Source organism: Hemicordylus capensis, chromosome 2, assembly GCF_027244095.1.
Source record: "Hemicordylus capensis ecotype Gifberg chromosome 2, rHemCap1.1.pri, whole genome shotgun sequence".
Taxonomy (NCBI): Eukaryota; Metazoa; Chordata; class Lepidosauria; order Squamata; family Cordylidae; genus Hemicordylus; species Hemicordylus capensis.
The window spans coordinates 227,535,515-227,558,810 of NC_069658.1; the positions used below are offsets into that span (position 1 = coordinate 227,535,515).

The 23,296-nt window shown below is 47.4% G+C and overlaps 1 protein-coding gene and 1 pseudogene across 3 annotated transcripts; both read right to left on the reverse strand.

Annotated features, from left to right (window-relative positions):
* Positions 1–29: 29 nt before the first annotated feature.
* On the reverse strand, positions 30–15,791 carry LOC128345479 (zinc finger protein with KRAB and SCAN domains 7-like). Of its 3 annotated transcripts, none has more exons than XM_053297482.1 (6): positions 15,547–15,791; positions 9,002–9,526; positions 8,128–8,257; positions 6,168–6,250; positions 3,595–3,721; positions 30–2,080 (listed from the first exon to the last, which is right to left on the reverse strand). In XM_053297482.1, exons 2-6 carry the CDS (start codon positions 9,413–9,415, stop codon positions 1,503–1,505), a joined length of 1,332 nt encoding a protein of 443 aa, XP_053153457.1. In that variant the 5' UTR covers positions 9,416–9,526; positions 15,547–15,791; the 3' UTR covers positions 30–1,502. The 3 variants fall into 3 exon arrangements, with proteins under 3 accessions (XP_053153457.1, XP_053153458.1, XP_053153456.1); XM_053297483.1 differs by lacking the exon at positions 15,547–15,791 and adding an exon at positions 13,745–13,987 and having other exon boundaries at positions 30–2,077; XM_053297481.1 differs by lacking the exon at positions 15,547–15,791 and adding an exon at positions 13,745–13,987.
* A 4,336-nt stretch (positions 15,792–20,127) lies between these two features.
* LOC128345484 (zinc finger protein 420-like) overlaps positions 20,128–23,296 on the reverse strand; it is a 49,473-nt pseudogene continuing 46,304 nt past the window's right edge.

The following is a 23,296-nucleotide window of genomic DNA, read 5'->3' on the forward strand; positions in this document are numbered from 1 at the left end:
GTTTACTGTAGCTGTGAGAGACAGAACAACAACAAACAAACCCTCAGAAGCCCAGTGCCCAAAAGTCAGCGATGGATTTGCATTGTAGTGAGGGAAATAAGTATTCGATCCCTTCACAAAAGATGTCTTAGTACTTGGTGGCAAAACCCTTGTTGGCAATCACAGAGGTCAGATGTTTCTTGTAGTTGGACACCAGGTTTGCACACAACCCAGGAGGGATGTTGTCCCACTCCTCTTTGCAGATCCTCTCCGTCAGAAAGGTTTCGAGGCTGATGTTTAGCAACCCAAACCTTCAGCTCCCTCCACAGATTTTCTATGGGATTAAGGTCTGGAGACTGGCTGGGCCACTCCAGGACCTTTATGTGCTTCTTCTTGAGCCACTCCTTTGTTGCCTTGGCTGTGTGTTTTGGGTCATTGTCATGCTGGAATACCCATCCACGACCCATTCTCAATGCCCTGGCTGTGGGAAGGAGGTGCTCACCCAAGATCTGACGGTACATGGTCCCGTCCATCGTCCCTTCGATGCGGTGAAGGTGTCCTGTCCCCTTAGCAGAAAAACACCCCCAAAGCATAATGTGTCCACCTCCATGTTTGACGGTGGGGATGGTGTTCTTGGGCTCATAGGCAGCATCCCTCCTCCTCCACACACGGCGAGTTGAGTTGATGCCAAAGAGCTCGATTTTGGTCTCATCTGACCACAACACTTTCGCCCAGTTCTCCTCTGGATCATTCAGATGTGCATTGGCAAACTGCAGACGGTCCTGTACATGTGCTGCCTTGAGCAGGGGGACCTTGTGGGCACTGCAAGATTTCAGTCCTTCACGGCGTAGTGTGTTACCAATTGTTTCTTGGTGACTATGGTTCCAGCTGCCCTGAGATCATTGACAAGTTCCCCCCGTGTAGTTCTGGGCTGCTTTGTCACCGTTCTCATGATCATTGCAACTCCACGAGGTGAGATCTTGCATGGAGCCCCAGACTGAGGGAGATTGACAGTTATTTTGTGTTTCTTCCATTTGTGAGTTATCGTGCCAACTGTAGTCACCTTCTCACCAAGCAGCTTGGCGATAGTCTTGTAGCCCAGTCCAGCCTTGTGCAGGTCTACAACCTTGTCCCTGACATCCTTCAACAGCTCTTTGGTCTTGGGCATGGTGGTGAGTTTGGAAGATGAGTGATTGCTTGCTTCTATGGACAGGTGTCTTTTATACAGGTACTGTAACAAGCTGGGATTAGGAGCACTCCCTTACAGAGGGTGTTCCTCATCTCAGCTCGTTACCTGCATATAGTGAAAAGACACCTGGGAGCCTGAAATCTTGCTGGTTGATAGGGGATCGAATACTTATTTCCCTCACTACAATGCAAATCCATCGCTGACTTTTGGGCACTGGGCTTTTGAGGGTTTGTTTGTTGTTATTCTGTCTCTCACAACTACAATAAACCTACCATTCCAATTATAGCCTGGTCATTTCTGTGTCAGAGGGCAAACGGACAAAATCAGCAGGGGATCAAATACTTATTTCCCTCACTGTATATGGTTTCTCGTTTGTATGGATTCTTTGATGGGAAGTGAAGTGTGCACTTTGGCTTAAACTCTTTCCACTCTCCCAGCATTTATATGGTTTCTCTCCAGTATGGGTTCTTTGATGGATAGTAAGATTTCCTCTGTTAGTGAAACTCATTCCACACTCCAAGCATTTATATGGTTTCTCTCCAGTATGGGTTCTTTGATGGCTAGTAAGATTTCCTCTGTTAGTGAAACTCATTCCACAGTCCAAGCATTCATATGGTTTCTCTCTAGTATGGGTTCTTTGATGCCTAGTAAGATCCGTACTCAGTGTTGTGCTCTCACTGAAGATTTTTCCACACTCCAAGCATTTATATGTTTTCTTTCCTATGTGCATTTCCCACTGAGGTGGAAAGCTTGGTTCATGGATTTCTCCATGATGAGAAACAGAAGATCCATTCCTCTTCTTCTCTTTTGCTTCAGTGCTCTTTCTCTGTTTCCCTCTCTTTTTCCAGCTGACATCAACCAACAATCCTCCATTGCAAATCCCCTCCATATTCCTTTCCCCACTGTAGTCTGCTGGAATGAAGAGAGAAAATTGGTCAGAGCCTGGGATGGAAATCGAGCCTCCAATCACTGATCTTAATGTAAAGACCCCCTTAATGTAAAGGATAGGCATCAAAAAGTAGGAGGAGGAGAAAAGAGGCCTTGAAGAATATATAAAGGACAGTGAAGAAGATGCACTTAAAATGGTCAATAATGAGAAACTATTAAAACACCAATGAAACAAAACAGGCCTACAAGAAAGAACAAGTCAAAAACCGAGCAGAAAAATGGAAAAATAAGCCACTGCATGCTCCATATTTGTACAATATAAGGGGAAAAATCAAATATCACCAAGACCTGGCAGTGGCTTAAGAATGGCAATTTGAAGAAACAAACAGAGATTCTAATACTGGCTGCACAGGAACAGGCACTAAGACTACAACTGTAGTCGAGAAGAAAGAAAAACAGGTCAAAATAATCAACTGAGCAATACCAGGTGATAGCAGAATAGAAGAAAAAGAAATAGAAAAAACTACAAAATACAATGATCTACAAATTGAAATTGCAAGGCTGTGGCAGAAGAAGACCAAAATAATCCCAATAGTAATTGGCGTCCTAGGTGCAATTCCAAAAAAACTTGAAGAGCACCTCAACACCATATTATTCCCAGCAGGAAGGACTCTAGCATCTTGAAAAATGTCATTTTGAGAATTTTCTTCAGTTCATTATATATCATATCCCCAAAGGTCTTTGCTCTCTTGCATGACCACCACATATGTATAAAATTTCCTTCACATTCTCCACATTTCCAACATTTGTTTGAAACATTTGTATACTTCAACACGAATTTTTTTGGTATCACATACCACCTATATACATCATCTGATAATCATTTTCTTTTAAGGTTTAACATGCAGTAAGTTTTAAATCCGTTTTCCATAATTTTTCCCAAGCAGCCATATCCATATTGTGACCTACATCTTGAGCCCATTTTATCATTGTCGTTTTGACCACTTCATCTCACGTCTCCTCCAAAAGTAACAACTTATACATCTGAGAGACTAATCCTTCATCGTTTTCACACATCTCCTTCTCAAATCTCAAAATTTGATCTACAAACCCAACCTTAAAATCTAGAAAAAGGATCTTAAGGTTGGGTTTGTATATCAAATTTCGAGATTTGAGAAGGAGGTGTGTGAAAACGATGAAAGATTAGTCTGTACCGCCCTCTTACCAACTAAGCAAACAACTTCGATCTCTCTCTCGCTAGATCTCCATTCACACGTTATGTTGAACACTCATACAAGTGTAATGGTACCCAGGTACAAATCTGTACACAGATTAGGTCATTCACATGGTATATTGAACACAGGTACATCAGTACCCTTCCTAGCTATACTATGCAATAGAGGGGCCCATACCCAGGTTCACTTTTAACATGAATGCAGGTCTAGTCATTCACACAAACACATGTATGAGTGTACAGACCGCTGTACAATATCATGTCTGAACCAGGCTTTTTACTCTTCCCTTTCAAGGAGCCTTACCCAGAGAGGCCACATTCCTCCTATTCTCCTGCATGACTTCCCTGTACAGGGTTCTCTGGTCCAGATCCAGCAGAGCCCACTCCTCTTCCGTGAAATGCACAGCCACCTCCTCAAAGGTCACCTGGCCCTGCAAGAGAGGAAGGAAACATGTTCACCCTCACAGAAGGCATAATGGTTCCTTCCTTGAAGCAGAATCCACAAGAGGCGTTCAGGAAGGTACTGTGAGAAGGGCAGGGAATGTTCCCTGCAGGGTCATCTATTATACTTATAGACCCGCTTATTAATAAAAATAGCTATTGCTATTTTTAAAATATTCTATTCCTCTGCAAACTGGGCAAAGAGGCACCCCGTGGTGATTCTCTTTATTTAGCAGGGGGAGAGTAACTGGCCCTATTCACCCCCAGCACAGTACCTCCAGTAACTGTTGCTGGTGTGTGTCTTAAGTTTCTTTTTAGAATATGAGCCCTTTGGGGACAGGGAGCCATCTTATTTGTTTGTTATTTCTCTTTATAAACCGCCCTGAGCCATTTTTGGAAGGGCGGTATAGAAATTGAATTATTATTATTTCTTGTTTACATAGTCAGAAAGGTGTTATTAACTGGCTTGTTTTATCCAGACATTGAGTTCTTCCCAAGGACCTGGGATGCCAGAATTTTATTGTCAATTGTTATAGATATCGTCGCAGAATATAGGCTGTTCCCAGTAAAGCTGCTTTTTGTAATTGGCTGATGGTGATTTCTGTGACCCCTATGGTGTTGAGGTGCTCTTCAAGGTCTTTTGGAACTGCACCCAGGGCGCCAATGACCACTGGGATTATTTTGGTCTTCTTCTGCCACAGTCTTTCAATTTCAATTTGTAGATCTTTGTATTTTGTGATTTTTTCTATTTCTTTTTCTTCTATTCTGCTATCACTTGGTATTGCTATGTCGGTTATTTTAACTTGTTTTTCTTTCTTCTCGACTACAGTTATATCTGGTGTATTGTGTGGCAGATTTTTGTCTGTCTGTAGTCGGAAGTCCCATAATATTTTTACATCTTCATTTCCTTCAACTTTTTCAATTTTATGGTCCCACCCATTTTTGGCTACAGGTAGCTTGTATTTTTTGCAGATGTTCCAGTGTATCATCCCTGCTACTTTGTCATGCCTTTGTTTGTAGTCAGTCTGTGCAATCTTTTTACAACAGCTGATTAGGTGGTCCACGGATTCATCTGCTTCTTTACAAAGGCGGCACTTGCTGTTTGTGGTTGATTTTTCTACTTTTGCTCTGATTGCATTTGTTCTTAGTGCCTGTTCTTGTGCAGCCAGTATTAAACCCTCTGTTTCTTTCTTCAAGTTGCCATTCTTAAGCCATTGCGAGGTCTTGGTGATGTCTGATTTTCCACTTATATTGTGCAAATACTGACCATGCAGTGGCTTATTTTTCCATTTTTCTGCTCGGTTCTTGACTTGTTCTTTCTTGTAGGCCTGCTTTCTTTCATTGGTGTTGAATAGTTTCGCGTTATTGACCATTTGAAGTGCATCTTCTTCATTGTCCTTGATATATTCTTCAAGGCCTCTTTTCTCCTCCTCTACTGTTTGATGGACTTGAAGCATTCCTCTTCCACCTGAGCTGCGAGGGAGGTATAGCCTATCGACATCACTGCGGTGATGCAGAGCATGACTGATGGTCATGATTTTCCTAGTCTTACAATCTAGCGTCTATAGCTCTGCCTGGGTCCAGTCTATAATTCCTGCAGTGTATCTAATAACAGGTATAGCCCAGGTGTTTATGGCTTGTATGATGTTCCCGCCATTGAGTTTGGACGTGAGGATTTTTCTAACTCTCCTGATGTATTCACTTCCCATTTTTCTTTTAACTTCAGTGTGTGCGATGTTATCAGCCTGGAGAATGCCCAAGTATTTGTAAGGTTCTTTCTCTTCCAGGTTCTTGATCTTGCTTCCATTGGGCAGTTCTATTCCTTCTGTTTTTGTTATTTTCCCTCTGTTCATTATTAATGCAGCACACTTGTCTAGTCCAAACTCCATTGCTTTATCGCTACTGAATATACGGACAGTGTTTAGCAGTGATTCGATTTCTGACTGGGACTTTCCATACAACTTCAGATCGTCCATGTACAGCAGATGGTTGATTTTACTGGATGTTTTAGATGTTTGGTATCCGAGGCTTGTTTTGTTTAGTATTTGTAAAAGTGGGGTCATGGCGATTACAAACAATAGAGGAGATATTATTATTATTATTATTTAGAAAAAGGAGTGTGGGGGGGAATGGTGTCCTGTCACAAATGAGATGCAACTAAAAACACACAGTGGATATACCAGCAACCACCCCTGGAAAAGATGTTCTCATGAGATGAAGAGGCACACTTACTTCCCCGCCTGCTCCATACTTGAAAGCCAACATTTCAAAGGTGCTGCCCTGTCTGGTTAGCCAGATTCCAACCTTTACAAGATTCAAGGCTTTCTAGTCAGCAGCTTGGACAGAAGCCAAAGGAAAGAGGGCCACTTGCAGCCCCAGAGGGGTGTCCAAGGAATAGGGCTTGTCATTCTCCATTCCCAACAATCCCTCCCCTACCTTCTTCGGTGGGCTTGAAGCATCTTCAATCCCACCAGGCAGAAGGGAGGGCTGAGAATGAATTGGCAACGTTGTTCCAGCACCTGCAAAGGACACAAAAGTGATGGGAGGATATAGGAGAATAAAAGAGCGAGAGAGAGAGAATCAAGTCTAGAGTTTTAAATCCTCATGTTGGATTTGTGCAGAATTCAAAATGCATTTTTGGACACATGAACTGTGAACTGTTGACCTCTGCACACCTTCTTAATATAGAACACAGGGAGGAAGCAATCACATGTATAATACAAACATTAGAAAAGCAAAAAGGGGAGATAAAGGCTTGATTCATTCACAGGGCCGACCTCCTTGCTAAAATATATAACTTATCCCTGCAATCAGGTTCTGTACCAGAGGACTGGAGAGTAGCAAATGTACACCAATTTTCAAAAAGGGATCCAAAGGAGATCTAGGAAATTACAGGCCGGTTAGATTAACATCCGTTCCAAGCAAATTGATGGAAAGCATCCTCAAGGATAAAATTGTAAAGCACCTAGAAGAACAGGCCCTGCTGGGAGTGAATCAGCATGGCTTCCGCAAAGGTAAATCTTGCCTCACCAACCTTTTGGAGTTCTTTGAGAGTGTCAACATCAAGGTGATCCAGTTGACATAGTATACCTGAACTTCCAAAAAGCTTTCGACAAAGTTCCTCATCAAAGACTCCTGAGGAAACTTAGCAGTCATGGGATAAGGGGACAAGTACATGTGTGGATTGCTAACTGGTTGAAAGACAGGAAACAGAGGGTAGGTATAAATGGAGAGTTTTTGCAATGGAGGGAAGGAAGAAGTGGGGTCCCCCAGGGATCTGTACTGGGACCAGTGCTTTTTAATTTATTCATAAATGATATAGAAGCAGGGGTGAGGAGCGAGGTGGACAAATTTGCAGATGATAGCAAACTCTTTCAGGTAGGGAAATCCATAACTGATTGTGAAGAGCTCCAAAAGGATCTCTCCAAACTGGGGGAGTGGGCGACAAAGTGGCAAATGCGGTTCAATGTTGGCAAGTGTAAAGTGATGCACATTGGGACGAAAAACCCCAACTTCAAGTATATGCTGATGGGATCTGAGCTCTCGGTGACTGACCAGTTGAGGGAATTTGGGGTCATGGTGGACAGCTCATTGAAAATGTCGACTCAATGTGCGGCAGCTGTAATAAAGGCTAATTCCACGCTAGGAGATTAAAAATAAAACGGCTAATATTATGATGCCCTTATACAAAACTATGGTGCGGCCACACCTGGAGTAATGCGTACAATTCTGGTCACCACATCGAAAAAAGGACGTTGAACTGGAAAATGTGCAGAAGAGGGCAACCAAGATCAAGGGCCTAGAGCACCTTTCTTATGAGACTAGGCTATAATACCTGGGGCTATTTAGTTTAGAAAAAAAGACAACAGCAGGGAGACATTATAGAGGTCTATAAAATCATGCATGGTGTGAAGAAAGTGGATAGAGAGAGATTCCTCTACCACTCCCATAACACTATAACCAGGGGTCATCCCATTAAGTTGATTGCCAGGAAATCTAGGACCAGCAAACAGAAGTACTTTTTCACACAAGACATAATCAACTTGTGGAATTCTCTGCCACAAGATGTGGTGACAGCCAACAACCTGGATGGCTTTAAGAGGGGTTTGGATAACTTCATGGAGGAGAGGTCTATTGACGGCTACTAGTCAGAGGGCTGTAGGCCACCGCCAACCTCGAGGGAAGGGTGCCTCTGGGTACTAGTTGCGGGGCAGCAACAGCAGGAGAGAGGGCGTGCCCTCAACTCCTGCCTGTGGCTTCCAGCGGCATCTGGTGGGCCACTGTGCGAAACGGGATGCTGGACTAGATGGGTCTTGGGCCTGATCCAGCAGGGCTGTTCTTATGTGTGTCTGAGAGAGGGGCAGAATAAGGGGGCACCCGCCCCGTACCTCCTTACCCAGCAAGGTGGCCCCACTGCTGTCCTCCTGCCTGGGGATCTCCTTGGACAGAGGCCTCAGCCTGGTGCCTGATGGAGCCTTCTTGGCCTCAGGGAAGTCAGGGGCCACTTCTGACAACAGTCCTTGCACCTGAGACAGACAGAAGAAGAGACTCCCAACAGGGAGCAGGAAGGAAGGCATTAGAAATGGAAAGGGGCAGCAAAGTCCCAGAGGAAACTGCCTCATACCGAGTCAGATTCTTGGTCCAGTACGTACGTATGTCCATTTATATACCGCCTTTAAAAAATCTAGCTCAGTATTGTCTACACCAACTTCTTCTCCCAGCTGACGTCTGCTCCTGTCTCTTTGACAGTTTTTAGAAAAAAAGTAAGTATGTGGCTCTTCACCCAGGCATCTGAATGAAAGTATTGCTTTTGCTGCTGCTGTTTTGTGTTTGATGTATTTTTAAAATAGAGATATTTTTATATTTTCTGTACTTTTGTATTTTATGTATTGTTTTCATTACATTGTTAACTGCTTTGAGATTATTTTCATGAAACGTAGCGTATAAATCCATCCAATAAGCAATACATTTATATACTGCCTTTCCTAAATCTAGCACAGTTTTGTCTATACTGACAGGCAGGGACTTTTTCTCCAGCGTTTCAGGCAGGAGGTTATCCAAACCCTACATGGAGATGCCAGAGATTGAACCAGGGGCGTTCTGCAGGAATTAGATGCCCTGCCACATCCTCAAGAAGGGGTTGAAGTGGGTGGATCATCTCCATGAATGATTTCCAAGTTGCTTTTTTATGCCACATCTGGCTTCTTTGAGGACCTCCTGGACCTCCATGCGGAGTCCTTTGTTGCTCCCAAGATAAACTGCTCTCTCACCTGCTGTTCTTCCTGACTCTGGTCCTCTGCCTGGCTCAGGAGGAAACCTTCTGACAGGGCCACTGCCTGGGAACTGGTCTCCACTCCACACTCTCTGACCCAGCTCTCCATCTCTGGGGGCAGGATGGTCAGGAACTGCTCCAGGATCACCAGGTCCATGAGCTGAGCTTTCGTGTGGCTTTCCGGCTTCAGCCATTGATGGCAAAGGGCATGGAGTCTGCTGCAAACTTCTCGGGGGCCCTCGGCCTGCTGGTAGCAGAACTGCCTGAAGTGCAGGCGCTGGGCCTCTGAGCTCCCGAGGTCCTCAACCAGCCTCTTCTGCTTGGCCCTTTCCCAGAATTGCCTGCTGCTCCCCACTTGTCTGGCCTCAAGGCCTTCTCCTGCTTCACAGCTAGCTGGGTCTTCCTTTCCCATCTTTCATTCGTGCTCCAATGCTGCCTCCAACAATATTAAAAAAAACAAAGGATTTCCTTGTTGAGGGATGAAAGTGTTTGACACCCAGATTCCACCTCATGGATCTTCTCCCTGTATGAGAAGGAGACAAATGCTAAGAGTCCAAGTGAGCTTTGAAAGGCAGAGTGGGGGAGGGAGGTAGTCTTCCCATCAGGCCCACAGAACAAAGCCTTCAATGCAGGATCCTCCCCATTGGTCTGTTCTTAAGAACTCCCCACCCCACTTCCTCCTCCTCCTTCTCCGGGGTTCCCAACACAATGGAGACTCCTGGGGAGCAGAGTGCAAACCTCAGCTCCTTAAAGCCACTCCCTCCTTTCCCTGTTCCAGCCACCACATCCTTGAACCTTCCCCCTTTCGAGGACACAAGGAGGGCGACTTGGATCACCCCTTGGGAATCCGCCTCCTCCAGTCTCCCCCACCCTTGGCTGCCCAGAGAAGAACATGCAGGTGGCAGGCCTGTCAGGGGAAGAAATCACTCCTCAGAGCACTCAAGCACCAACGTCTAGAATTACTTGATTGACAAACAGCCAGAACAGGGGGTTAAGGGTTGAGAAGAAAAGGACAGACAGGAAAAACAGACTCCTAGTTCAGTACTTTTAGAGGAGAGGCTTTGCTCACACAGCTTCTCTTTACATCTCCAGCCTTTGAAAGAGACACACAGGAGATTGTGTTCACTCCCTCCAAGGTCCCTAACCAATGGAGGTTTAGTTCTGCCATGCCTATGAGACCTCTGAGCAGGAGAGAAGTGTGCCAGCTGGGAACGTATGCCTTATCTAAGCGGACCTCTTACCCAACACAGTGAACGCCTCTGGTCCTGAACTATGCCATGCCAAGTATTGTCCAAACATGGAAAGAAAGAAGAAGATTCTTTTCTCCCATAAGAAGTTGTTCTAGTAAGAAGTAATCTGCCTACTTTTCTTTCACCATCCCTTCAACTGTACCAGATTTGGTCCAAATCAGTTCCCACTGGAACCTCAAATGTTCATGTGTCCACCATCTTGAATCAGAGTGGATGACACCATAACTAACCACACCATTGAGGTGTCCCTGTGTGTCACTCATTACAACTGTACCAAATTTAGTTCAAATCAGCTAAGAAAGTCCACAAGTTAGCCCACCTGCACCTCAAATATTCAGGCGTCTGCCATCTTGACTCAGATGTCCCCACCCCTGTAGCAAATTTGGTTCAAATTGGTTAGGCAGTTCACAGGTTAGTCCACATGCACCGCAAATTTTTACAGAGCCAGCGTGGTGTAGTGGTTAGAGTTCTGTATTAGGACCGGGGAGACCCGAGTTCAAATCCCCATTCAGCCATGATACTTGCTGGGTGACTCTGGGCCAGTCTCTTCTCTCTCAGCCTAACCTACTTCACAGGGTTGATGTGAGAAGAAACTCAAGTATGTAGTACAGTGCTCTGGGCTCCTTGGAGGAAGAGCGGGATATAAATGTAATAAATAAATAAATAAATGTTTACATGTCCACCATCTTGAACTGGGGTGTTTGACATCATCACAATCAAAACTATTTGGTTCAGATTCATTAGGCACTTCACAATAAGCAGGAGAATGAAAAACAGTCCATCTCCCCTAAAGCACAGGAGCAACTTGCACAAGAATCACCTTCCCAGACAGAATCCCTCTGACACTCCAGATCCCCCCACCCCCTGCTTAGGCCTCTAACAAACAGTTTCATGGGGCACCTTCCCCACTCCCAATTCAAAACAAGCCAGAAGGAGCTCATTGTCACTTGTTTTGGCTAGGAGGTGAAGGCCAGAATGCTCCACAAGAGCAGCTGTGCTGTGCACAAACAAGTCAGAGCAGATGCTGTCCAAAACGGCCTTAGTAAAGTAAAGTGTGCTGTCAAGTCAATTTCAACTCCTGGCCAGTATTCCCTCTAAGGCATGCGCACGCACTCACACCTTTTTTAAGCCCATTCAGTTAATTTTAGATCCCGCTCAGGTTGTCTCAGGAAGGTACCAACAGTTCACCCCAATTATAGCAGAGCAAACATGTGTGAGAAGAGCAAGCCCAGTAAAGAGCACCTTGAGACGTGTTAGGTTCAAAAGCAAGTCAGGTTTCTTGGGGAAATGACATACTTGGGTAGGAAAGCCTGTTTCCCTGAGCTTTCTGTCGTCATAGTGCAGAGTAGAGAGGGAGTGAGAGAAGCGACAGGACTCCTGGAGAATGCAGCAAAGAGCAGGAGGAAGTGAGAGACCCTCACCACCACCAATCAGAGGTGGCCAGAGCAGAGGGAGAGGCAAGGAGAGGGGGGATAGAGAGCAAGACCCTTCCCCACTCCTAATATCCCTAGCGGTCCTTAGGGGAAAAGGTGCAGAGAGACAAGGCAACTGGAGCTGTGTCTCCAACAATGCTATGATGCCTTTCAAGTGCTGCAGCAGCCCCAGGCCAACAGGGTCCCTAATTGCCATGGGGCTACTCATAATGCCAGCCAGCAATGCCAAAAGTAACAGGCAACAGCAATCTGCTGTGTACTCCCAAGGATGGGTGGATAACCATGGCTGGTAAATGGGCTTGGCAGGTTGGGAGAGGACGCTCAGGCACGGTCCGGTTAATCGCCCAACCCACCTCCTCATACCAGAGAGACCAGCGTGTTGTTAGGATAATCCACCCTCAGCAGGAAAATCCTCCAGAGGAATCCATAAGCCTGTGGTGTGTGTGTGGATGACCCTAACTGGTCCCCCTCCTTTGCAGAGGAGTGCTGGGTCCACCCTCAGTCCAGTCTTCACCAGATAGCGACTCCTCCATGGCAACATTAATCAAGCTTCCCGGACCGTCCATGGAGCACCATGAACTGCTGATGACCCAAAAACCAAATGGAGTGTGAGACTTGGGATCCCTGGCCTTGTGGTAGCAAGCATGACTTGTCCCCTTAGATAAGCAGGGTCCACCCTGGTTGCATATGAAAGGGAGACTTGATGTGTGAGCACCGTAAGATATTCCCCTCAGGGGATGGAGCCACTCTGGGAAGAGCAGAAGGTTCCAAGTTCCCTTCCTGGCTTCTCCAAGATAGGCCTGAGAGAGCTTCCTGCCCGGAAGCTGCTGCCAATCTGTGAAGACAATACTGAGCTAGATAGACCAATGGTCTGACTCAGTATGTGGCAGCTTCCTATGTTCCTAACTGAGACAAGCCCATGCTCCTCCTGGGGGACATGGCATTACGAGGGGCCCTGACACAGACATTATGGTGCCCCACATCTGAGGCCACCTTAAGCAAGAATCTCTGCTTTGTCTCTCGATCCTAACCCACATGCAGATACTCAACATGACCAGAAGGGTGGACAGTGCCTCTGGTGAGAGGGATGCTCTCCCAATAGACCCGGACAACCCCACTCATCCTGCCTAGGCTGCTGCTGTGCCCAGAAACCTGGTGGTGGACACAATTCAGAGTGATTTACATTGCCTCCCTCTTCCAGCCAGGTTGCCAGAATGCACGCCAGGTCTGCTTGCTCATGCTGGATAACCTCAAGGATGGTCACACTTTTAGTATTTGTAGATCTAGTGTCTGGTGGCACCAGTTTTGTGTGAGGAGGGCTGCTAAGAGAGTGACTAGGGCCTCCTTGGGTGGGAGAAGAACCAGAAGGTGTGAGAGTGTTGACATAGCCAACCTGCTTGCCCCTCACCTGGCATGGCCTAGTCCCATCACCACATCACCCTCTGCCAAGGACAATCTTGATCAGAAGGGCCTCCTCCAAATTACGACAGCCTCCTAGACACAGCTTATAAGAAATACAACCTCACCCACACAAGAAGCAGCTCCCTCCCACTCAAAAGAGGCCGTCTTCCAGCAATACCCCACCCCTCCTGGAAGCTGGGTCCAGAATAAGTTACAAGTGTTTCAGCAGTCCAGAGATGGGCTTCACCAGACCATAAACTGTTCTGACAGGGGGTTTGGCTACCTAAAAGCCGTCACTGAAGGTAAGAAGAAGCTGCTGGAGGTTCTTGCTGCTCCCTTCGATATTCTTGTCGTTCCTTTGAGCCAGGGGGGTATGAGGCAGCTGGGCTGGTTGGTCCTTTCTAGGGGCACAAGTGCACATTCCCCTGCCCTCCATGGACAGCGGAGGCTCCCAGGCTGCCAGCCACAGCCCCATCTCCTCTCAGACCAACCCCCCCCTTGTCCCACATCAAGAGCTCCCCCACAGACCCCAAGAGCCAGTCGCGACTCTTCTGCCCCCCACCTTGGCCGGACTCCGCCCCCTCCCTCCGGGCCAGAGCAGCCGCTTCTTGACCCTCCGCAGCGCCCTCCCGCCGCCTGCCTGTGCCTGCTACGCACCTGCGAATGCTGCCGCTGCTGGGGCTCCGGAGGGGAGGCGGCGGGGAGTCTCTGCTCGGCCCTGGCCGCTCTACCGCTGTGCGAGCCTCCCCAGCCAGCCCGCCTTCCTTCGAATCGAGGGGCGGCTGCTGCTGGGAGGGGCCAGTGCTCGTGTCCAGCCTGAGCGAGGAGGAGGAGGAGGCAGGCGAGCAAGCTCCGCCCACCGCTGCCGATCCCGGCGAAGACAACAGGGACGGCTGCTCCATCCTCTTCCCCGCCTCTCTGGTACGCAAACGCACGTGCGTGCCTCAAAGAGAAACAAACTTTGGGACACGATAATCAACTGAGGGACGCAGGGTGGAAACAACCCTGGAAGCGTCTTTAAAAGAAGAAATTGTGAATAAGTTACTCCCCACTGATCTGCACACACATACTGTGCCACATTTTGCCTTTAGTTGAATGCACTATGAATGAAACAGCAGAAACATTGCTAGTGCAACTGCCTTATATATTGATTTGAAACTATGAACTGGCTCCAAGTTACTTTACTCTCAGCATACACGCATGCCTAACTAAATTCCGCTGTGTTGTGCCTCTGTGCACTCTGCTATAAGGAGAAAGGGATTCTCTCACCACAGAGTATTTCCAACAGCCCCCACCCCAGCCTTTTGCTCCACGGGGTCTCCTACTAACCAAGGAGTCAGACTCCACCTCTCTCCTCACAAACACACCCAAACTGACCATGAGTTGTGCATTTCCAACGCCAGACGTTAACCTGGGAGCCCACATAGTTTCCGGGTTATTTTTTAAATAGTCCTCCCAGATAGCGACAATGCCCTCTTCCCTTCCAAGTACTTCGTTCACAAACCAGTTAGCAAGCAGAATTTCAGACGCAGGGCTGACTGAGTGGAGAAACACAACCATTTAAAGGCTCCTTGTGTTAAAGGGCACTTTCCCCCTCCCCAAATGGGGGCTCATTACACACCTTAAAGGTTCGCTCTAAGAAGATCCCCAATAGCTTTTCGAACTGCTCACGAGGGAAATATTCGGATCCAGGGGAGGCGGATTCCGAGACAAGAGACCTGGAGGAGGCTGTGCCGTCTTCACCCCACCCCGTCCCCCCACTGCTGCTACTGCCCCACCACTGAACAGAGAAGAGGTTTGCATTTCTGGGTGCGGCGTACAGGAGAGAAAAGGGCGGAGGCAGGCAGAGAGGAAGAGGGGAAGAATAGCCTCCGCTGCCCGCCACGATGCCAAGGGCGAGATCTACCTGGGCTCCGCTTTCTCCCCGGGGCGGCTGCTCAGAGCCCCAAAGATGCAGCTCTTACAGGCAAGGGGTGCGCCCCAGGGCGGGAGTCGACGGGCTGCGTGTGGAGGGAAGCAGCGAGGGGCGGGGATGAGAAGAAGGCGCTGAATGAGACCAAGAGGCGTCCCTAGAGGAAGGCGCGCTCTGCCCCAGAGCCGGCTGCACGCTCCCGCCCTCCAAGGCCTTGCAGGCTTGGGGGTGTCGGCTAATCTGAGCACCACTAGCCCCCTGCTGTGCTGCCCCCACTCCCGCCCTCGAGCACGCTGGGGAGTCCCTCTCCATGCTGAGCGTCTTCCAGCCCCGGGGGGGGGGGGACCAAGCAAGCTCCATCCCGCCTCTTGGCCCAACGTTCCCAACTCCCAAGCGGCCTCCAGGGTCTCTGCCCCGACTCATCTCCAAAGCGCAGCCTTGCTGCCTCTTCCTCCTGCTGCCTCGCCCGCTTCCCCTGAGCACCCCAGGGGGAGCTCGCTCTCTTTTCCCGCCGCCTCCATCCCGTCCTCCATCCCCCACCCCTCACCTTGGAGAGTCAGCAGCGAGTCGTCGACCTTGCACTGGATCTGGCCAAACTCAGGACATCCAGGGCACAACTGCGTCCACCCGCCAGCCAATGAGAGCGGGAGTCTAGGGCGAGGACCAGGACAGGGAAGGAGGAGCTAGCCGAGCAGAGGCAAAAGGGTGAAGAATCTCTGGAGATGGAGAAAGCAGGGAAGAGAGAGCGGGGAGGAGGAATATGGCGCGGAAGGATTGGGAAGACCGGAGGCAGCCCGGGATGGCGCTGGGGAATCATGTCACGTGACTTGGGGGCGGGGCCTGGAGGCAAAGTATGCAAATCAGGGAAGAGGGCCCAGTTGCAAGGGGTTGTGGTAGATCAGGATGGGAAACCCTATAGCTGGATGGCTCCTTCCTTTTGACAGGCCAGAAGCAAGCCTGCCTTGCATCCTAGAGACGCCCGCCTCGCGCTTTTGGCTCAATGCAGCACACACACTGCCCTCCTGCCCCAGCAGTAGAGTCAACCGTGGAGCCAACCCCAACCGTAGAGCCAACCTCTATCTTCCCTCGAGCAAAGCATTTTTCGTGCCAGAGCACCCCCTGCTGGCCATCAGCTAGCCATTCCCTATCATTTGAGCAGAGGCAGGCAAGCTAGAAACATTGAAAGCACTGCACTGCAAAGAACTTTTGTTTCCCTCGGTTGCTCTTGCCAGCCCCATTATTATCGCTGCTGCTGCTGCTGCCGCCACCTCCTCCTGGGAAAGGATGAGAGAGATGAGTCTCTAGCTCATACCAGCATGTACTTAACGGATATGCTGCAGCCACATCCGTGTTTATAAGGGAGAACCACAAGGGGCGTCCACAGTGCTGTGACACTGTGGAGGGAAGAGAACTGGTCTTCTAGTAGCAAGCCTGAATTGTCCCCTTTGCTAAGCAGGATCTGCCCTGGTCTGCATTTGAATGGGAGACTACACATATGGGCACTGTCAGATATTCCCCTCAGGGGATGGGGACATTCTGGAAAGAGCATCTTTATGCTTGCATGCAGAAGGTTCCACGTTCCCTCCTTGGCATCTCCAAGAGAGGGCTGAGAGAGACGCCTGCCTGCCTGCCTTCAACTTTGGAGAAGCCAGTGCTGCCAATCTCTGTAGACAACACTGAGCTAGATGGACCAATGGTATGACCATTGGCAGCTGCATAGGACCTTCTGTCTGCTTCCCCCCTTTAGCCAGCAAGTCGAGGATACATAGGAAGGTGCCTTAGAGCGAGTCAGTCCCTGGCCCATCTAGCTCAGCGTTGTCAGCAGTGACTGGGAGGGGCTCTCCAGGGTCCCAGAGAGGGGCATTGTCCAGCCCTTCCTGGAGACAGACATGTCAGGCATCCAACTGGGGACCTTCTGCATGCAAAGCAGATGCTCTTCCACTGAGCTAGAGTCCTTCCCTGGATCTGGGAATGGAAATGGGAACAGATGGAGAACATCCAAGTGAGGCAGAAGCCCTATCCCCACGTTATGTTCAGTGCATGTACCGACCATGTACAGTGTATGTATTACGGGAGGAGAGATGGTCTTCTGGTAGCAAGCATGCATTGTCCCCTTTGCTAAGCCAGGCCTGTCCTGGTTTGCATTTGGATGGAAGACTACATGTGAGCCCTGTAAGATATTCCTCTTAGGGCAGGGCTGCTCAACTTTGGCCCTCCTGCAGATATTGGCCTACAACTCCCACAATCCCCAGCCACAGTGGCCAATAGCCAGGGATTATGGGAGTTGTAGGCCAACATCTGCAGGAGGGCCAAAGTTAAGCAGCCCTGCCTTAGGGGATGGGGCCACTCTGGGAAGAGCACTGGTGAGCTTTACAGGCAGAAGGTTCCAAGTTCCCTCCTTGGCATCACCAGCTAGGGCTAAGAGAGGCTCCTGCCTGCAACTTTGGGGAAGCTGCTGCCAGTCAGTGTAGACAATACTGAACTAGATGGACCAATAGTCGGACTCAGTATAAGGCTGCTCCTTATTATCCAGGTTCACTTCTAAAGGGAACACATATACAGTCATTCATACAAAAGCATAGGTAGACACACACAACCATCAATGAATAGGGCAGAACTCTAGGATGATTCACATCTACCATCACACTAGCCATATTCACATTATGTTGAACACATGTCCAGTCTATGTTTTCTACAGCCCCGCTACTCAGAGCAGCAAAGATGCACTTCCTCCAGGAAAGGGGTGCGCCCAGCGCGGGAGTTGACATGCCGGCAAGCTGGGGGTTGCGTGTGGGGCGGCAGAGAGGGGCAGGGAGGAGAAGAAGCTGCCATTGACTTCATCAGTACCCGGTGGATGCCAAGGGCCAAGAGGCGTCCCTAGAAGAAGCTGTGCTCTGCCCCAGAACTGTCTGCGCAGTGCCGCCTTCCAAGGCCTTGAAGGGAGAAACCCCCCGGCCACCTCTCTCCATGCTGAGCGTCTTTCAGCCCCCCAGGCAGGGGTGTAGCAAGCCTGGAGTGGGCCCAGAGACAATATTTAAGTAAAGAAATCTTAAATGAGGCTGAACAGTGGTAACAAAAAGCATAGCAATTTACACACACACACACACACACACACACACACACACACACACACACACCCCTATGTGCCACGATAGAACATAATCCTAATTTTTTTTTTAAGGTTTTGTAAATTGTGGACAATGAAAGTCATTTAATGGTACCGGAGAAAGACATGCTGTTCTGGTAGCTCCAGGTCTTAACTCTCACATCAATTTCAGTGGGTGAATACAACTGAAGGAAGCCCGGGCGGGTGTTGGCTGGGGGAGTCAGCCATGTGACTTGCTTCTGGGGGCCCCCCAAGGCAGTGGGCCCCCAGACAACTGTCTCCCCTTGCCTTATTATAGTTACGCCCCTGTCTGAATCCCAGTGGCAGGGAGCCCAGGTGGAAAAGGGATCTGCTTTCATTCACTTTGCTTTGGGGCTTCCCAGGGCATCTGCTTGACCATGGTGGGGAAGAGGATCGTGGCCTTAGGCTAGTCCAGCCAGGCTCTTCGTAGGTCTCCTTCGCATGATCCTCTTGCAAGCCCTTCCCAGATTCTGATGGTGTCGTCCTACCAGGATCTTTACCCCACATATTAGGGAGGTAGAAGGAAATGCCACAGGAGCCTGATCATTGGGGATTTGGGATAAAGAAAGGACCATAATACAGGGAAAGCTATAAGGACAACAATGCCACCCCTTATTTTCCCTCTCTAGGGGGAGAGACACAGCCAGCAATCACTATGAGCCTCCGTCCCCTGAGATGGTACTGATGGCCAAAATCTGTGGGTCTGGCTCCTGGACGACAGCAAATGTTTTCAGGCCGCAGGTGGTGACCTGTAGGCTGAGAGGCCTTTTTCTCTTGCCCTTCAGCTCACCCCTCAAGCTGGCAGTGAGCTGAAGTGATAGCTAAAGGGGGTGAAGCAGAATCAAACGGAGAAGCAGCTCAGGTGTTCCAGCTGTCCTGCCTCTCCTATGACTGGCCCTGACTAGGATCCTCTAATCAAGATTTGTATTATCACCAATTTTTTTTGCATACCACCTCAATAATGGAAATCTCACAGCTATTGTGATGGAGGATGCACCGAGGATTGTGGAGATCTACAGAGTTTGTCAGGAGTACTTCCATTAAAATTGAAACTAATGGGACATTGATTTCAATACAATTGCTTATGAGTAACCTATCACTGGATGCAAGTTATAGTGGAGTAGCCAGTCTCATAAATGGAACATTTAAATTTACACACACACACACACACACACACACACGCCTTACAATTTGGGATACAGGCTACTACTGTCATGGCAAACATCCACACTAAGTTACTGATAAGCAGTGTTACAGAAATGAATGGGACAAATTTACTTATCTTATGAATCTTATTGGGAGTACTCGGTGCTAATTTTCTGAAGCTTCAGCATGTATTATTATTAATTATTATTTCTTCTTTACACAGTCAGACATTAATAATAATAATAATAATAATAATAATAATAATAATAATAATTATTATTATTATTATTATTATTATTAATTCAATTTCTATACCACCCTTCCAAAAATGGCTCAGGGTGGTTTACACAGAGAAATAAATAAATAAGATGGATCCCTGTCCCCAAAGGGCTCACAATCTAAAAGAACACAAGATAGACACCAGCAACAGTCACTGAAGGTACTGTGCTGGGGGTGAATAGGGCCAGTTACTCTCCCCCTGCTAATGACCACATTAAAAGGTGCCTCTTTGCCAAGTTAGCAGGGGTTAGCAAGGCGGAAAGGAGGAGGGTTTCCACCCACTTTCCTCCCCTTCTGCAGCAGACACATTCAAGCCTCACATGGGGAACAAATTGTACAGCTGCAGCATGGGGCCAAAGGAGGGTTCTGGGCCCCACCCCCCCACCCCAGTATCCCTTCAAGTACTCCTAATGTTATTGTTACCCCCAGTGGGAACCTGTCTGACTTCGCTTACCAACTATCACTTATCAAACTAACTCTAGCATTAATCTAGACTTACCCACTGCAAGTTGGGGTCCTTTGATTCCTTTGGAGGAACCGTGACTGATTAACCCCAGGAATAAATAACCAGACCTGTTAAAGACTAAATGTTTTATTCAAAGAATGCAAGGCATACAAGTTGTTAAGGTGTGGCAAGTACACTAGAACAGAAAGATGAACAAACAGCATTCTCAAAAGCATAGAATGCACTAAGCATTTAAGGCTACTACTATGAGTGGTGGTGTGAATAATCAAGTCCACACAACACCCCCTAGCTACTTTCTCTCCTAAATAAATCTAAGTCCTTTCCCCTCCACCCTTAACTCAAATCCTATTTATCCTTGGGCCACTTGAGGAATGTTCAGAAGATGGAGCCAGGTGTAATATAAAATATTTTCAATCCCTTTCCTAATGTTCCCAGTTTGGGCTGTTTGATGGCTAGTACGTGTTCTACTTTGACTGAAGCTCTTTCCACAACCAAGCATTTATATGGTTGCACCCCTTTGTGGGTTCTTTGATGGGAAGTGAGATGCGCACTTTGGAGAATACCATGGACAGCCAGGAAAACAAACAAATGGGTCATAGAACAAATCAATCCAGTATTTTCACTACAGGCACAAATGACGAGGCTCAAACTATCATACTTCGGACAAATTATGCCAAGATCCAGCTCCCTTGAGAAATCCATAATGCTGGGAAAGGTGGAAGGCAACAGAAGAAGAGGACGACCAGCAGCAAGGTGGATGGACCCAATTACAACAGCAATGAACGCAGCACTGAGAGACCTGAAAGGACAAGTTGAAGACAGACATCCTGGAGATCATCTATCTATGTGGTCGCTAAGAGTAGACACCGACCTGAAGGCACTTAATCAATCAATCAAGTTTTGTTTTGGCAATGAAGCTCATTCCACACTTCAAGCATTTATATGGTTTCTCCCTTATATGGGTTCTTTGATAGTTACGTGTTCCGCTCTCACTGAAGCTCTTTCCACACCAAGCATTAATAAGGTTCCCCACCCCCCACCCCACACACCGTATGGATTATTTGATGGGAAGCGAGATGTGCACTTTGGCTAAAGAACTTTCCAAACTCGAAGTATTTATATGGTTTTTCTCTAGTATGCTTTCTTTGATGGCTACTAAGTGTCCCACTGTGACAGAAAGTCTTTCCACACTAAAAGCATTTATTTGGTTTCTCCCTTGTATGGGTTCTTTGATGGGAAGTGAGGTGTGCACTTTGGCTGAAACTCTTTCCACACTCCAAGCATTTATATGGTTTCTCTCCAGTATGGGTTCTTTGATGATTAGTAAGTGTTCCACTCTCACTGAAGCTCTTTCCACACTCCAAGCATGTATATGGTTTCTCTCCGGTATGGGTCCTTTGATGGTTAGTAAGTTTCTCGCTCTGACTGCAGCTCCTTCCACACTCCAAGAATGTATATGTTTTCTCCCCAGTATGGGCTTTTTGATGCCTAGTAAGGTTTGTTTTGGCAATGAAGCACATTCCACAGTCCAAGCATTTATATGGTTTCTCTCCAGTATGGGTCCTTTGATGGATAGAAAGATTTCCGCTCTGACTGAAGCTCATTCCACACTCCAAGCATTTATATGGTTTCTCTCCGGTATGCGTTCTTTGATGGATAGTAAGATTTCCACTCTGAATGAAGCTCTTTCCACAGTCCAAACATGTATATGGTTTCTCTCCAGTATGGATTCTTTGATGGTTAGTAAGTGTTCTGCTCTGATTGAAACTCTTTCCACACTCCAAGCATGTATATGGTTTCCCTTCAGTATGGGTGCTTTGATGGTTAGTAAGTGTTCCGCTCTGACTGAAGCTCTTTCCACACTCCAAGCATTTATATGGTTTCTCTCCAGTATGGGCTTTTTGATGGCTAGTAAGGCTTTTTTTTGAAAAGAAGCTCATTCCACAATCCAAGCATTTATATGGTTTCTCTCCAGTATGCATTCTTTGATGGATTGTAAGATTTCCGCTCTGAATGAAGCTCTTTCCACACTCCAAGCATGTATATGGTTTCTCTCCAGTATGGATTATTTGATGGTTAGTAAGTGTTCTGCTCTGACTGAAGCTCTTTCCACACTCCAGGCATGTATATAGTTTCCCTTCAGTATGCGTTCTTTGATGGTTAATAAGTGTTCCGCTCTGACTGAAGCTCTTTCCACACTCCAAGCATTTATATGGTTTCTCTCCAGTATGGGTTCTTTGATGGCTAGTAAGGTTACTTTTTGCAAGAAAGCTCATTCCACACTCCAAGCATTTATATGGTTTCTCTCCAGTATGGATTCTTTGATGGCTAGTAAGATTTCCGCTCTCACTGAAGCTCTTTCCACACTCCAAGCATTTATATGGTTTCTCACCAGTGTGGGCTTTTTGATGCCTAGTAAGTTTTCCACTCTGACTGAAGCTCTTTCCACACTCCAAGCATGTATATGGTTTCTCTCCAGTATGGGTGCTTTGATGGTTAGTAAGTGTTCCGTTCTGACTGAAGCTCTTTCCACACTCTAAGCATTTATATGGTTTCTCTCCCGTATGGGCTTTTTGATGCCTAGTAAGGTTTGTTTTGGCAATGAAGCTCATTCCACACTCCAAGCATTTATATGGTTTCTCTCCAGTATGGGTTTTTTGATGGCTAGTAAGATTTCCGCTCCCACTGAAGCTCATTCCACACTCCAAGCATCTGTATGGTTTCTCTCCAGTATGGGTTCTTTGATGGATAGTAAGATTTCCGCTCCCACTGAAGCTCTTTCCACAATCCAAGCATTTATATGGTTTCTCTCCAGTATGGGTTCTTTGATGGCTAGTAAGATTTCCGTTCTGACTGAAGCTCTTTCCACACTCCAAGCATGTATATGGTTTCTCTCCCGTATGGGCTTTTTGATGCCTAGTAAGCTTTGTTTTGGCAATGAAGCTCATTCCACACTCCAAGCATTTATATGGTTTCTCTCCAGTATGAGTTCTTTGATGGCTAGTAAGATTTCCGCATTCACTGAAGCTCATTCCACACTCCAAGCATTTATATGGTTTCTCTCCAGTATGGGTTCTTTGATGGCTAGTAAGATTTCCGCTCTTACTGAAGCTCTTTCCACACTCCAAGCATTTATATGGTTTCTCTCCAGTATGGATTCTTTGATGTAAAGCAAGTGTTGTGCTCTCACTGAAGCTCTTTCCACACTCCAAGCATTTATATGTTTTCTCTCCTATGGGCATTTCCCACTGAGGTGGAAAGCTTGGTTTATGGATTTCT